General features: G+C 35.2%; 2 protein-coding genes and 3 pseudogenes across 2 annotated transcripts; 1 reads left to right on the top strand and 4 right to left on the bottom strand.

The window, feature by feature from the left end:
- Positions 1-1,036: 1,036 nt before the first annotated feature.
- LOC125595233 lies at positions 1,037-2,496 on the bottom strand (annotated as a pseudogene).
- A 1,305-nt stretch (positions 2,497-3,801) lies between these two features.
- Positions 3,802-5,190, bottom strand: LOC125595232 (annotated as a pseudogene).
- A 410-nt stretch (positions 5,191-5,600) lies between these two features.
- LOC125595231 (pentatricopeptide repeat-containing protein At3g60960, mitochondrial-like) lies at positions 5,601-7,555 on the bottom strand. The gene has a single exon (XM_048771141.1). The coding sequence runs from the start codon at positions 6,807-6,809 to the stop codon at positions 5,601-5,603; it is 1,209 nt and encodes a 402-aa protein (XP_048627098.1). The 5' UTR covers positions 6,810-7,555.
- A 1,473-nt stretch (positions 7,556-9,028) lies between these two features.
- Positions 9,029-10,431, bottom strand: LOC125595237 (annotated as a pseudogene).
- Positions 10,432-12,197: 1,766 nt separating this feature from the next.
- LOC106435895 lies at positions 12,198-13,184 on the top strand. The gene has a single exon (XM_013876831.3). The coding sequence runs from the start codon at positions 12,198-12,200 to the stop codon at positions 13,182-13,184; it is 987 nt and encodes a 328-aa protein (XP_013732285.3).
- The last annotated feature ends 4,303 nt before the right edge of the window (positions 13,185-17,487 follow it).

Consider the following 17,487-nt stretch of genomic DNA (forward strand, 5'->3'; position numbering starts at 1 on the left):
TAAATTTATTACTCAATGGCATATGATTGTAAATAAATTGAAAAACTGAGGGATAATTTAATGGATACTTCTCTTTTAATAATATAGATGAGTCTAACTTAGTTAGAGGAAAAGCTTGCTCATCATAATTGCCTTGGTTAGATGTTACTGCTGTGAAATTATCTGCTCTATTAAAAATAGTCTTATTTTTTATCTACCATACACAAGTCTATGTTAGACAATTCATTAGAAATTTAATTAAACATCCTATAATTACTCATATATGATATTCTCCTAACAAAAACAATGTACATCTAAACAATAACATTTTTCTAAGAAAAATAAATATATTGTCATTAGGTAATTATCATTTGACTGTTTATATATTCCATTAACTAATTTTAAAATTAAATAGTATAGCCCAATTCTTTTTAAATTATCAAAATTAATTTTATATAAAATAAAATAAATAATATTTTATTGGTTGTAACATTTTATGTTGATATTTTTAGTAAAATTAAAAACATTAAACTGAAATATAATATATTAAATAAAATAATATTTTAAATATAACAAAAATAATTTAATTTATTCACATAAAACCATTTTGAGAATAAAAATTTCTAAACAAAGAAGCTAATAATTTTTTTTATTAATTCATATAAAACTAATGTTTAAAATTAAACTATTAATATTGATGTTGCATTTTAAATAAATAAACAAAAATACTTCATTAATATATGATTTGTACAATATCATCAAACAAATTTCAACAAATATAAATTTCAAAATAAATATTATATACATAAAATTGATATTAGATATATATCTTTATAACATATTTTATATTTTAAATATTAATTTAAAATATAAATATATCCGCACGGATGTGCGGGTTAATATCTAGTTAGACCTATAAATGAGTTTCAGAATCAGACAGCACTGTGTGTGATGAATTTGTATATGATAATTGTATTAGATAAGAGTCTTATCATAAGACTATAGATTCTACATATCACAGAGATATAGAAAATAAGAAGAATCATTATCTTCTACCATCCCAAAATAAGACAAGACAAAATGTTAGTTCTCTATTAAAGTTCTATCTTGGTCGGAGATCAGACTTTGCCTTCGAGTTTATCGTTATTAACAAGAGGAAGCAACTCCATCTTGGTTCTTGGTGTGCGAGGAGTCCTAGGACTTTGCCTCACGTATCCATAGAATGTGCATCCCAGAAGCGTGATCCCACGTCCAACAGCATTCATACACGATATCGGATTACGGAATATCAACCATGACACCAATACAGCCACCGCAACCTGCCAAAAGTACATGAACCATGCTCTCAAGACAGCATTCTTATACGATTATTGGGTTTTAAGATTGTCCTTTTGTTACCTTGAGGTTTCCAGCTACGTTGAATGTGACTGCAGTTGTGGAATGAATGACTGACGTAGAAGATGGAAAAGTTGAGACAGAAGGCTAACACACCAGAACTGAATATAATGATGAGTGCTGACCAGGGAGACGGGGTGTGCTTCAAACCAACTCATAATCCCGTTGCCTTCCAGTAATAGTGCCGGTATCCCGAGAATCATGGTGGCGAAAGGAGACATGTAGTATACTGTGTTTATGCTACATAAAAGAGAGAACAGAGAACAATCAAATCTTTCTCCTACGCAGACAAATATTCATTGGTTAACTTCCCAAAAAAGCTCATGTGATTTACTCTTAACCGGAAAGAGAGATACATCAATCACATTTTCAATCAAGATTAAGATGGCATCACATGACCATCTAGTGCAATTGAAGTAACATCACTCCAATGAAGACACAACAAGGAGCACTGACCTGTGAAATTTGTAACCATGAAGAAGAGACTCAGCAAGAATGGTCTTCGTGGAAGTAGCTAAACACCCAAACAGAGCAGCAGCAGAATCCAAACAGCTTTGCAAATAAATCGCCATAATGATATCAAAATCTCACTATTCAATTTTACGTAACTTGCGCTCCACTACAATTCTAAACTTGCAGTAATTGTAATATTTTCTGATACATCAACGCAGCAAAAAAACATATTACATTAATGATTTCCATATGTAATTTCATGGTAGTATTCCAATTTTAGAAGTTAGAACTCGCTTAGAAGTTAGAAGTTACATCAAGTAACAAAGCGAATCTCTATTTCAAACAAGTAACAAAGCGAATCTCTATTTCAAACAACAACTATTAGCTTCGATCAAATCTCTTTTTCTTGAGCAAGGAGGAGTCTTAGAGAATCTTACATCTATTTGGATCTTGCATGCATCTTACGGATCTCTTTCCTTAGGTAGCTAACAACCTGAACATGTTATACAAGAGTAAATCGTTAGAGGTGTAGGGCAGAGAGTTTGATGGATAAAGAACTTGAAAATATTACATGCAAAACTTAGAAGAAGAGGTGAAAAGGCTTATCTCTGTAGATGCGAGTTTGATCTGTGAAGTTTACAAGCCGAGATGGAGTAACTGTGGCTTCTCTGTAGCCGAATCTCCATTTCTTCTGTCGGCGACTCGTCTTTCTCTCACTCTCTCTCTCTCTCTCTTTTGTTTTTTCAGGTTCCAGATGAAATGAGGAGGCAAGAGGGTGCAGGACTTTAGGGTTGCCCGCGGTTCTTTTGGGCCATCCCGCTTTGAGCCCAATACCACACAGTACCAACCCGCGAGGCCCGCCATTTTGCGGGATACCAAATATACAGCCCAAACCCGCCCCGCCCCAAGCCTTAACGGGCCTGTCCCGCGGTCCAGGTTCTCGGTTGACATCACTATTCTGCACAAGGCGTAAATCTTAACCTAAGTATGTATCTCTTTAATAATTTTGAATCTTAAATATTTTCTAAATCTGAGGCAAAAAAATGAGAATAAATTCAAAAATCAATATTTATATCGAACACTAACCAAAATAACACAGAAAAAAAAAATTATCCAAGATAGGTAGGATTGACACGTGAATGTAAACTTCTCATAACCATAATTAACTTTTAAATTGATAAATCATGATATAAAACCGAGCTGGTATAGTTTCATTGTAACCAAATAGTAAGCATGAGATTCTTCGGTCTAAACATTAGGTTTTTATGCGATAAACATTTTTTGACCTAAAATATTTTAAAAAATGGGATCAGTTAATTAGTAAATAAATTATGTAATTAACAAAAAAGTTTTTAAAAAATTGTTTAAGGGCCAAAATTATTAATTCGAACAATAATATAAATTTTATTTTTCATACGATATTTCTTAAATAATTTTTATATAAATTTACCTATCAAAAGATATTTTACATCGTAATATTTTATAATTAAATATTATATAGTTTTATGTACATATGAATGTTTACAAGTTTATTTTACGTAATAAAGGATATTTACGGGGAAAAAAAACTTTATCAAATTTTTTAATAATTAATTAATTATTACATGATTCAAAATCAGAAAATAATTTATTATAATGATTTTTAAATTGATAATATATTTATTTACAATTTTTGTAAGAGTACTAAGCCCGCAAGTGGGCAAGACACCTATAGTTAAAACTAAAAACATAACATAACTAAAAAAGATGTACTTTGTGACGTAAAAAAAAACACTGCAGATGTAAGAGCATGATTATCCCTAGAACCCATTAGGATCTCTTAATGATTTTTTTAGTAATAAATGTTAGTTAGGAACCTTAAGTTAAGAGACACCTAATTTTTAACCTCCATTGCTAGTTTCTTAATTAAGGGTTAAGAAATTGTTTTTGATTGTTTACAAGATAGAATAAGAATGAAGAACATGCGAAGTAGAATGAAGAACAAAGGCTATCTATACAAGTTTGTGAATTACCTTGAATATATACAAGTTTGTCTCTGCATCAAATCTTCCTGTGAACTAAACATACAACAAATAAACAGATTTATTAAGAGTTTGGCTTCAAGCTCTGCAGATACTCTCTTCATATACTTCACTGCTAGTTTCACAGACGCCAATTTTATCTGAAAATCACATTTGTAAACGCTACACACTTGAATACAAACTTCCATATTCCAAAATTTCTATTTGCACAAACTTTCACCATGTAAACACGCAAAACAGAAAACACAATAATAGAGTGAAGACAAACCAATCTTCTTACATTGTCCTGCCTGTGCCAGCCAGCAACAATTCACTTTAATCAAAGAATGGGGACCATAACAATTGCTGTTTCTATTATCTTCTTCATTCATCACACTACTCCAATCAAATAGTAAGTAGTGACCACAAGTAACTAGCTAAATCAAACCATTACGATTAGTACATATACTAAGCGTGATCAAAGAGCTACTACACCAAATGTGTTTCTGTGATTAGGTATACCTGAGAATGAGCTTGTCCCAGTTCTGGAAACGGCCGGCATTGATGAGGTTCTCAACAGTGACAACCCTGTGGCTCTCTTTCCTCCCTGTAAGCAAGAAAACTCTGTACCCCAAATCTATAACTCGTTGATAAAGCTTCAAGCTTGGTGCTATAGCTGGTGCCACTCCTCTCTCAACCCACTTATCGAACTCTGAGTGATCAAACACCTCAACCCTGCAACATTGCTTGGTAGCGAGTAACAAGATTAAGAAACTAAACTTTGAGATTGAGGAAACGTGTACCCAAAGCCATGGTCGATGTAATAGGGAAGATTGGACATCGATGTCGAAAATCCACGCATCCTTGTCGTCGCCGGCGGAGAAATGACGGTGCTCGCAAAGACGGAAGCCTCTTCAGAGACTCTCTCAAGATCGGTGACATAGCCCTTGACGTAGTCGGTGCACTCCGCCGGAATCGTGCTCCACGGGGCGAGGTTGTTGGTCTCCACCGCGAATCTCCAGCTCGTGCAATGCAAATTGACCTCGTCTCCGACGGGTACTTGAGAATCGACAACGGTAATGGTTTCGAGCATCCAATCAACAGGAATCTGGAAAGTCTTGAACTTTGTAGCAGCTGATTCCTTCAGTTCCTTAATCAAACCTACAATTGATTTGTCTGGTAATCGGATGAGAATCTCCCTGATGATCTCTGGAGGAAGTTCGAAAGATTTTGGTGAGGTTTCCTTCATGATCTATTCTCTCCCCCGTCTCCTCTTCGTCACCTCAATTACTGCGTAGAGAGAGAGCGCAAAAAAACGACGCCTCTCTTCTGCCCATTGATTTTGCTCGATGGGTTTCGACCCTTTCCTTCGAACGGAGAACACTAGAAGATGGAGAGGCGAAAGAGAAGAAAAAAAAGAAAGAAAAGAAAATAGAAAAAAAAAACTTTAACTAGAAAGCTGACACGTGGGTTTAAAACTCCACTAATAATCGATCGCCAAACACTCCAGTTAAGGATCGGTAATACATCTTTTCTTTTCTTCTGATTATCACTTTTTACCCTAAGAAACCCACTAAGTATCAGGGTTAATGATGGTCTAACTAAATAAAATCTTATTAGTCTTGCTCTCAATGTGAACATATTATCAAAAATGAGTATCGAACAAAACTTCGTTGTGAACCTTTAAATTCACCTCTATTAAAAGTTTATCCTAAGTTTAAAAGTTCACCCTAAGTTTTGTTCAATAAATAAATAAATAAATAAATAGCAAAATTATGTGGCTCGATGAATAGCAAGCTTTCTTAAATTTGAAATCTTCATCTTGTTCAACATCTTGAAAGCATCATCCACTCTCCCAACCATAACGTACCCATTGACCATTGCTCTGAATGTTGAAACGTCAGGTCCCACCATCAATTCCTCTTCCTCACAGTTTGAAAACATCTTTGCAAAGAACTCCTCTGCCTCCGACATCTTTCCTTGTTCGCATAGACACGCGATGATCGTCCTATAACACGTCTCACTAGCCCACGACAACGGTATAGTCTTTTCATCACTAAAAGACTTCATCACTATACCAATCGTGTCGGGATAGCAGAATCCTATAATCTCATCGAACAGTTCCCAAGCTTCTGTTTTCTTACCGTGCTCGACCAAAACTCGCAAAACCCTATTTCCGACAATATCGTTCATCTGTTCAGACATGTCCAAAACCTTGTATATCTCCATAGCTTCCTCATCTTTGCCTTGCTTGAACCAATACTCCATCAACGATACCTTATAGAGTGCCATTGCCATGTGATATACTCTCCATGGGAGTTTACTCTTCAGTTCCTCGATTATTTGGCTAGCCTTTACGTATCTCCCTGCATCCAACAACCCTCGAATGAGTACGTCGTAGACCATGAAATAACAACGCCCCATGGACGCCACTAAAACGCAAGCTTCGTCGAGTCTTTTAGCATCAACCAAGGCTTTCGTGAGTATCACGTATGTATCCACCCCTGGAGACAAACGTCCGTCTATGACTATGTGACTGAAAAGATCAAGAGCGTCGTCGAGACAGCCTTGGTCGCAGTGAGCTTTGATGATGAGATTGCAAGAGAGCATGTTCGGGAGTGTTTGAGACTCGTTGAAAAAGTAGTTGAACAGAGAGATGGCTTCCTCGTAACGTTTTGCGTCGCACATGGCTCCAATTACTGAATTGCAGATGAAGACAGTGTCTCTTTTGAAACGATACTTTTCAGAGACAGCGTGGTGAGAGTACTCGACGGCTTTGTCGAGATTAGACAGCCCGAGCATTGCTGTTACTCGGTAGCGCAGAGATATTGGGCGGCGATCCATGTCGATGTCGTCGCAGTTTGGATTTATTTTTGGGAGTGACGAAGGGTCTCTTCCCAGTGGGAAAGGGATCATCGCCTTCCCCACCGGAACTGCTTTCGATAAGGTCGGGTTTTGGACAATGCGCCTGAGGAAGGACATGGTGGAAGCCCGGGGAGGAGGAGTTTAGGGTTTGCTTTTTCTTTATACTGCCGCAGAATCCAAATTTAGAAAAATATTGTCTCTAATTATATATATATATATATATGTATACCGTTGGGCCTCTCTTCGAAGCCCACTACCAACTATATCGCCCGGCCCGGCCCGACCCTACCCGACCCGACTATGGTAAATATTGATCCCACCTTTTATGATCATGTTCTTCACGACTAATATTTATGTGTTTTGGTGGATTTCTAGGTGGATGGATTATGGGAGGCGCATGTCTTAAAATATTTTTTTTCGTAAATACACTTTGGTATCTCTTTGTCAGTAGGACTCTTAAGCTAATAAAAAGGTGTAATCTTGGTTTTGCATGCATCCATTCATAAAATATCTGGATTACCAACAGTAGATAAGTACTTCAATTTGTTTGCTTTCATTCATCCCAGCTTGCTCTACACTTTTATTATTTCAACATCTCAAATTGTTAAAAAAAAAAAAAAAGAGAGAGAGAAAAATGATTCATAATTATGTTGCTCTTTCTCCTCCATTTTTTAATCTAACATTCTGTTTCTGAAGCTTCTACTAATACATCTTCATACAACAACTCAGAAATTAGGTCTTTGATCTGCCTTCACCATTTGTGTAATCATATTTGTGTCTAAATCTTAATCAAAATTTATTTTATAAAACAATAGCAATTTAAAAGTTGACCCGTCAACATATATTCGTTTCTTTGTAATTATATACACATATGTCTTTTCTTTGTAATTGTATTAGTCTATTTTAGATCTTAATCCGTGCTTCAAGTCCGGGTATAATGTTGTTTCTATTTTTTTTTTTTTTTTGTGTAAATATGTTACATTTTTCTGTAATTTGTTTCTTATATGTTATAAAAATTTAATTTATAAGTTTGTGTATAATATTTTTTTAAAAATATTAGTAAGAGATTTTGATAAATGTATTGAATTTGTAATGTTGCATAACTATACAATTGTGTTATAGTCATTGCATACATCAATTTTGTACTTTATTCTAAAATAGTGGTTAATTTTTTTTTAAAAAAAAATAACAAAGTATAGTTACAATTTTGTTTAGCAATTAAATAGATAAAATTATATATTTTCATTAAATTTTCATGATTTGATTTCATAATATAATTATTTATATAATGTTATTATTAGATGTCCATTAAAAATTATACAATACTCAAAATTCCTTGAGAAATTACCACAAATAGCACATTCATAGTACTACTTTTCATGTTTACACTAACCACTTTTACCCTCACTTTTAATGAAGGGTAAAAAAAATTATACCCTTAGGGTTAACTAATCTAGACTTAGGGTTTAGAGTTGAGGGGTGGGGAAGGGTTTTTGGAATGTGAAATTTAGGATTCTAATAAATATATAAATAAATACTTAAAAAAATTTTAAAAAATAATTTCAAACATAATTTTCGTTTTTCAAAAAGAAATTTGAAAAAAAAATTTCAAAAAGAAAAATTTATAAAAAAATTCGAATTTGAAAAAGTATAATTCAAAATTTTTTTTATTTTTTTATTTCTTTTTTATTTTTTATTTAAATATTGATTTATTATATATATAAATAACAAAGGCATAAGAGTCTTGAAGAATGTATTTATGAAAATGTCTCCTTAGTAGTGGTAAAAATGAAAAGTGGTACCATAAAAGTGGTAAACATGTAATTTTTCCAAATCTGTTCCACTTATATCCATGAAGTGATGATTAAATAAAAAAAGCTTAGGATTGAACCACGTTTAATATTTATTTTTATTTACACATTTAACCATTATATTTACAATAAATTAAATACTTTTTGTAATTTTTTTATTTACAGATTTTGTCATTATATTTAAAATTAATTAATTACAATTCTAAAACTGATGGTGTTTTTGATAATCTGGAAATATCAATATAGTATATATTATATAAAACAATTTTAAATTTAATATTATCTTATTTAGTTTAGACAAATATCAAAAAGTCGAGAGTTCAATTTTCAAGAAATAAAATCTCATAAATTAATGATAATTCATGGAAAAACTAATGCAAAAAATTAAAAAATAATATTTTATTTCATTTAAAATAAATTAACAAAAACAACAGGTTAATATTTATTAACTTGCACAAATAAAAAAATATTATCAAATATATATGAAATATTGGTAAGTGGCAAAAATATATACACTCGATCATGTATAACAAATTTTAAACAAAAAAATAAAATAAAAAATAACACATGTGTGCACGGGTCAGAATCTAGTGAACATTATAAACACTTAGTATATTCTTCTGCTTCCTCACGTTAAGACAAGCGAATAACGAAAATGTTGGGCCAAAAACCTTAACAGACACTGACATTTTTATCTTAACTAAAGTACTTACTTCTTGAAACACCATTAAAATTATAAACGAAGCAATTCTTGCGCTTCAGCGTCTAGCCTATCAGAACCGTCTACGTCAATAAACGAAAAAAAGCAAGCATACGGTCTAGATGCATCCCCGCCAATATCGTCACAAAAATCTCAGAACCAGTAAAAATCAAAATTTTAAAAAATTAATCAGGCTCGAAAAAATCGTCGACTTCACATGGAGTTGCATCGAAATCTTCATTCAAATTGAACGAGAAATCCTCCGGTTCGGAAACGGTTTATGGATTTCGATTCCATCCATAAACAACGGCTCCGGAGGAAACTCGGAATCCCAGAAATACTCTCTGCTACGGTCGGCTTCACCTCCGCCGCCAGATCGATCGGTTCCGTCTCCAGCTCCGTTCTATACTCTGTTTCCTCTTTTGACATTGATTCGAAGAACAGACGTCGGAGAACAGAGGCTCTGGCTCCCCGAATCGCATCCGGTAACCGTTTTCATATCGATAACCGGCGGCGTTTCCCCCGGCGAAGGAGGAGGAGTCAGAAAATTCGTCAGAGCGTTGTGACCTTTGAGTCGAATCGCGGCTCGATTCCTCCGCCGTAGCGAAAGTCCCTGACCAAATCCGAATGCGTGTCGAAGAATCCCTTATCTCCGCCGCGAAGGATCCCCACCGTCTCTGCCTCACGCCTCTGTACTTTCTTGGATCCGACACGTCAGCCTTTCTCTCGCCGCCACCTCTCTCCGGCTTGCATCTAGCTTTCCTCGCCGGCTTTGAGGAGGAGGGTTTGGTCTCGCCGAATCTGATCTCCTCAACGTAACGTTTCACTCTCGGAGTCGGACAAACCTTGTCGTTTTCTTCGTCGCTAGATGAGACAGTGGCGAAAGGGTCAGTGAAGGCGATTCGGACCACTCTCGGAGAGCCGTTGGATGGTTTAGCTGGCACGGGTTTGACCGTACAATGTTCCGTGAACTTTACTCTTCTTGTTCGTTTCTCCATCTCTCTCCCTCTGTAATAATCACACCAAAAGAGAGAGATACTAGAGATAGATTTTCTTTCTTCTTTTAACTGTGATGTGAATCGTGGAGACTAGGGGGTGGGCGTTCGGGTACCCATTCGGGTTCGGTTCGGATCTATTCGGGTTTCGGGTTTTCGGGTTCAAAGATTTCAGCCCCATTCGGGTATTTTTAAATTTCGGTTCTGGTTCGGTTCGGATCTTTGCGGGTTCGGTTCGGGTTCGGATAACCCATTTAAATTATTTTTAAATTTTTAAAATTCATTATATACTTTAAATTTCTCAAAATATATAAACAAAACAATATATTACATATAAATTTGAATAGCATATGTCAAAGTACCTAAAATTAACATATACATTGGTTTGGTTTGAATATTTGGATTGAGAATCAATAAGTATTGTTGGTGTTTTGAGTACACTTTAGCTATTTTAGACATGTTACTTTTGACTATTTGTATATATTTATAAGTATTTTGGATAAGTTAAAAGTATCTTATATATTTTGATGTTCTTAATATATATTAAATCTAGAAATAATCAATATATATAGGTATATAAATCAATTTCGGATATAATCGGGTACCCGAAATACTTTGGTTCGGATCGGGTTCGGTTTCGGTTCTCTAAATACCAAAATTTTGAACCCATTCGGATATTTAATCAATTTCGGTTCGGGTTCGATACTACTTTTTCGGATCGGGTTCAGTTCGGTTTTTCGGATCCGGGTTTTTTGCCCAGCCCTAGTGGAGACAAAGAGATTAGAGTCAAAATGTTAAAGTAGGGAAGAATGCCGTTTCTTAGGAAATATATAAGTCATTGTTATAAGATAAACTTTGAAATGATCCTCCACTCCTTTACCAACTTAAGCACTATGATCATCTACTCATCAAGCATTATGATCATCTACTCATCAAGCATTATGATCATCTACTCATCAAGCACTATGATCACCCACTCATTTACCAAATCAAGCACCATCTTTGATATTTTATGTATTGTTGATCACTATAAATACCATCACTCATCTCACTCTTTTGTACACCATTACATCTTCTTCTTCTTACTTATAATAAACTCTCTCACTTATAGTAGTGTTATTTACTTCATACGGGTATTAAATTCTACTCTTATTTAAATTTCTCGATACTATAAATTATAAGTTATTTCATAACACGTTATCAGCACGATCACTCTGCGATTCGGTAAAATTTATTTGTATCATTTATACCCTGTTATAATGGTCGGTATACCGCCTCTACTATTATTTATATCATGTTATAATGGCCGGAATACCGCCTATATTATTTACTAGTAATTTAATTTATTTATTGGTCGGCCGAGCCGCCTTATATCTTGTTTATTATTTATTGGTCGACTGAGCCACCTTATATTCTGTTTATTATTAATTGGTCGGCCGAGCCGCCGTATAATTTATTTATTATTCTGCATTGATCGGCTGAGCCGTCGCATGATTTGTTGTCATATAACATAAATATTTCATTGTCATAATTTTTCACTTTTATGAAATTTTATAGATTTGATTGACCGTTTAATACGATATTTTCAGACTAATTTTTGGTGCACTCGATTTAACCCAACGGTCACAAAGAAAATGATTCAAAAATTTCCCCTTTCTCCAACGGTCATGAACAGTAATTTTCATCTATAAATACAACTCATTTTCACTTCATTTCATCATCCAAAACATTTCATCTTCTCTCAAAAATTTCAAAATCGCTCTCCTCCGATTTTTCAAGAAAGATGATTCGCGCACTTTTGTTTTTATGTGCCATTTTTATTTGTGTTTCTATTTATGGTTTATTCGATGGAGAATTTACTCCGAGTGAATTTAAGATGATTATCGGTTTAATTTTCTTTACATCGCTTCTCCTTGTAATTGCTTGTATGATTAATGTAAACGGTTTTTAAATTATGAAGTTTCTAATAAAATTATTATTTTGTGTTTTAGAAATACAAATGGAAAAAGTAGAGAAGCTCCAATTTCCAGCTTTAGACATCACTGGTACCAACTACATTTCATGGGTTACAAATGTTGAACTTCATCTTGAATCTCTTGGTCTATCCCAGACCGTTAAAGAGAATAATACTTCAACGCCTCAAGAAAAGGCTAAATCGGTAATCTTCCTTAGAAGACACCTTGATGAAAGTATTATTTATGACTATGCCAACATGAGAGACCCTAAAGAGCTATGGAAGTCTCTGAAAGATCGTTTTGATCATCAGAAAGACATAACACTTCCACTTGCTCGGGATGAATGGCAGAGTCTCAGATTCCAAGATTTCGACAAAGTGATGAATTACAATTCTGCTGTGTTAGGAATTGTGGCTAAATTGAGATACTGTGGTGAAACGATCACCGAATCTCAAATGCTTGAGAAGACATACACCACATTCCACAAGAGCCACATCACCCTGCAACAACAGTACAGATTGCGGGGATATACCAAATTTTCGGAATTGGTTGTAGCTCTTCTCATAGCAGAAAAGAACAACGAGCTTCTGATCAAGAATCACATGACCCGTCCAACTGGTTCTAAACCGTTTCCTGAAGCAAACGCATTAGATGCGAAGAAACCACTAAGGGAAAATAATACCTTTCGGGCTCGCGGTCGCGGTCGTCAAAACTACCGTGGACGACGACAAAATTACAATCCAAAAGATAGGAAGTCATTCCAGTGGGTCCGCTCTGAACAAACCCCTAAGGGCAAAGAACACCAAGGAAATACCTCCCAGAAGCGAGAAGAAGCTTGTTTCAGATGCGGTACTAAGGGACATTGGTCTCGTTTATGTCGTACCCCTGCACACCTTTGTGCTCTATATAAGGAGTCCGTCAAAGGGAAAGAAAAAGAAGTAAACTTTGCGGAACACTCTGAGGGTACAACGCACCTTGATGCGTCTGACTTTGTGAATGATTTCGAGGAGACCGCTATCACGGAAGTTTAAATGCCCATCATGTGACTCTTGAAATTCCACAATTATACCATAAATAATTGTTGTTTGTGGAAGATTAATGTATAATTATTGTGTGCTTTTCACCTTCTTATGTATAATTATTGTGCGTTTAATGTTTCCTAATGATGTATAATATTTTATGAATATTATTATCTTATGATTAATTCTTTTTGTTTGTCTCAGAAATGGACATTACAAATGGAACATCAACCAAGATCAATACTAAAGATATTTGTATACCAGATAGTGGAACAACGCACACTATTCTGAAACACAGAAAATATTTTTCTGAACTAAAATCGACAAATATCACTGTTAACACAATATCGGGTCCTGCAGACTTGATTGAAGGGATTGGTAAAGCCCATTTCACATTACCTAATGGGACAAAATTCTCGATAAATAATGCACTATTTTCTCCAAATTCTAAAAGGAATTTGTTGAGTTTTAAAGACATATATATTCAAGGATTTGATACTCAGTCTGCAACTGAGGATGGAAAGAAGTATATGTATATTACTCTTGAGAAATCGGGAAAACAAAAAATATTGGAAAAATTACCAAAACTCCCTTCTGGTCTGCATCATACATATATAAGTGCCATTGAATCACATTTGGTGATTAAGGAAAATTCTGGTGATTTTACACTATGGCATGATCGTCTTGGTCATCCAGGCACTACAATGATGCGAAAAATCATCGAGAGCTCACATGGTCATTCACTGAAAATCCAGGAGATTTCTCAAGGGAATAAAATGACATGTGTTGCATGTTCTCTAGGAAAATTGATCGTAAGGCCATCGCCAACCAAAATCGATAAAGAATCACCAAAGTTCCTTGAAAGAATTCAAGGTGATATATGTGGACCGATACATCCACCATGTGGACCATTCCACTATTTTATGGTATTAATTGACGCATCCAGTAGATGGTCACACGTTTGTCTATTATCATCTCGAAATGTGGCATTTGCGAGATTTCTAACTCAGATAATCAAACTGCGAGCACAGTTTCCTGATTATACTATTAAAAGAGTTAGACTAGACAACGCTGGTGAATTCACATCCCAAGCATTCAATGACTATTGTATGGTAATGGGAATTGAAGTTGAACATTCGGTTGCTCATGTTCATACGCAAAATGGTTTGGCTGAATCTTTAATTAAGCGTCTGCAATTGATTGCAAGACCATTGATCATGAGATCAAAACTTCCAACCTCTGTATGGGGACATGCCATTTTGCATGCAGAAGCACTCATTCGGATCAGACCGAGTGCATACCATAAGTATTCCCCACTACAGTTAGCGTTTGGTCGAGAACCAAACATTTCCCATTTTAGAATCTTTGGTTGTGCAGTATATGTGCCTGTAGCACCACCACAACGAACAAAGATGGGACCACAAAGAAGGTTGGGAATATATGTTGGTTGTGATTCTCCATCAATTATAAGATACCTAGAACCACAGACTGGTGACGTCTTTACAGCACGTTTTGCTGATTGTCATTTTGACGAAAATGTATTCCCAGTTCTAGGGAGAGAAAACAAAAATGTTGGAAGTGATATTAAATGGAGTGTACCATCATTGTTGTATCTTGATCCTCCTACTAAAAAGTCAGAACTAGAAGTTCGACGAATTATGCATTTACAGAGTATAGCTAACCAGCTACCTGATGCATTTGCAGATACCAAGACGATAACTAAATCTCATATACCAGCTGCAAATGCTCCTGCTCGTATCAAAATGCCAAATGAACAAGAAAAGGAGGATGACACACAAGAGCCAAAAACACGCCTGAAGCGTGGTAGACCTGCTGGTTCTAAGGATAAGAATCCTAGGAAACAGAAGAAAGCTGAAATATATGATGCACCCAAAATAGCAGAAAATATTTTGGAAGAAATAAATGATAAGGACTCTGATGAATCAGAGCATCATGAATCGAAAGATAATCATGAGATTTCTATTAATTACATCCATAATAAAAAGATATGGAAAAGGAATGAAAATGATGACATTGGTAATGTTTTCTCATATCTTATGTCAAATGAGGTAAATGAAGATACCGATGATCCAGAACCGAAATCCATATATGAATGTCAAAAGAGACATGATTGGAATAAATGGAAAGAAGCAATACAAATCGAACTTGATTCGCTTAACAAACGAAAAGTGTTTGGATCTATTGTACTCACACCTGGAGATGTGAGACCAGTTGGGTACAGATGGATTTTCGTTCGAAAACGAAATGAGAAAAATGAGATTACAAGGTATAAAGCTCGCCTTGTAGCCCAAGGATTTTCTCAAAGACCTGGTATTGATTATGAGGAAACATATTCTCCTGTAATGGATGCGATCACATTTAGATTCCTGATGAGTCTAGCCGCTGATAAAAATCTTGAGATGTGTCTCATGGATGTTGTTACAGCTTATCTATACGGATCATTAGATACTGATATCTACATGAAAATCCCTGATGGATTTAAAATGTCAGAAGCATTAAGTTCCAAACCTAAAGAGTTATGTGCAATAAAATTGCAAAGATCATTATATGGGTTAAAACAATCTGGACGAATGTGGTATAATCGTCTCAGCGAACACTTGACAAAAGAAGGATACACGAATGATCCTATATGCCCTTGTGTTTTCATAAAGAAATCAACATCCGGATTTGTGATAATCGCGGTGTACGTTGATGATCTTAATATTATTGGAACTCAAAACGAAATACAAAAGGCATCAGAATATCTAAAAGGAGAATTTGAAATGAAAGATCTCGGAAAGACACAGTATTGTCTTGGCCTTCAAATAGAACACTCTCAAAAGGGTATATTTGTACATCAGTCTACATATACCAAACGAGTATTGAAACGCTTTAACATGGATAAAGCAACTCCTCTTAGCACCCCAATGGTCGTTAGGTCACTTAATATTGAAAGTGATCCATTTCGACCACCTGAAGAGAAAGAAGAGATACTTGGTCCGGAAGTACCATATCTAAGTGCAATTGGAGCGCTGATGTACCTTGCAAATTGTACACGGCCTGATATATCATTTGCTGTGAATCTTTTGGCAAGATTCAGCTCATCTCCAACTCGAAGACATTGGAATGGGATTAAACATGTTTTTCGTTACCTCCAAGGGACCATTGATTTAGGCTTGTTTTATCCTAAAAGTTCAAAAGGTCAAATGGTTGGTTTTGCAGATGCAGGATATCTTTCAGATCCACACAAAGCCCGATCACAAACAGGATACGTTTTCACGATCGGAGGCACTGCTATTTCTTGGCGTTCTCAGAAACAGACGCTCGTGGCTACTTCTTCAAATCATGCTGAGATGATCGCACTCCATGAAGCAAGTAGAGAATGTGTATGGCTAAGATCAATAAGTCGACACATCTGTTCAAGCAGTGGGATTTACAAAAATATGGAGCCAACCATTCTATATGAAGATAACGCGGCATGTGTTGCTCAAACGAAGGAAGGATATATCAAAAGTGATAGAACAAAACATATACATCCGAAGTTCTTCACATATACTCAAGAGCTCGAGAAGAAGAAAGAGATTGAAGTAAGATATGTTCAATCATGCGACAATGCAGCTGATCTCTTCACAAAAGCACTTCCTACTTCGCTATTCAGAAAACATGTCCATAACATTGGAATGCGTCATCAGAAGGATCTATGACTGCTCAATCGAGGGGGAGTTTACGTAGTTGTACTCTTTTTACCTAACTATGGTTTTTCCCATTGGGTTTTCCTATAAAGGTTTTTAACGAGGCAACAAAGACGTTAAGCGAGAGCGGAGAGTAACACCGGTCTCCAAGGAGAGTGTTACGAAACTTAATTTAATACAAGATGGATGATCAAGGGGGAGTGTTATAAGATAAACTTTGAAATGATCCTCCACTCCTTTACCAACTTAAGCACTATGATCATCTACTCATCAAGCATTATGATCATCTACTCATCAAGCATTATGATCATCTACTCATCAAGCACTATGATCACCCACTCATTTACCAAATCAAGCACCATCTTTGATATTTTATGTATTGTTGATCACTATAAATACCATCACTCATCTCACTCTTTTGTACACCATTACATCTTCTTCTTCTTACTTATAATAAACTCTCTCACTTATAGTAGTGTTATTTACTTCATACGGGTATTAAATTCTACTCTTATTTAAATTTCTCGATACTATAAATTATAAGTTATTTCATAACAGTCATGACATTTATTATTTCCATATTCTCCTTTTTTTACTTTTATGGCCATTTTCTTTAATGTGTT

Source organism: Brassica napus, unplaced genomic scaffold (assembly GCF_020379485.1).
Source record: "Brassica napus cultivar Da-Ae unplaced genomic scaffold, Da-Ae ScsIHWf_100;HRSCAF=175, whole genome shotgun sequence".
NCBI lineage: Eukaryota > Viridiplantae > Streptophyta > Magnoliopsida > Brassicales > Brassicaceae > Brassica > Brassica napus.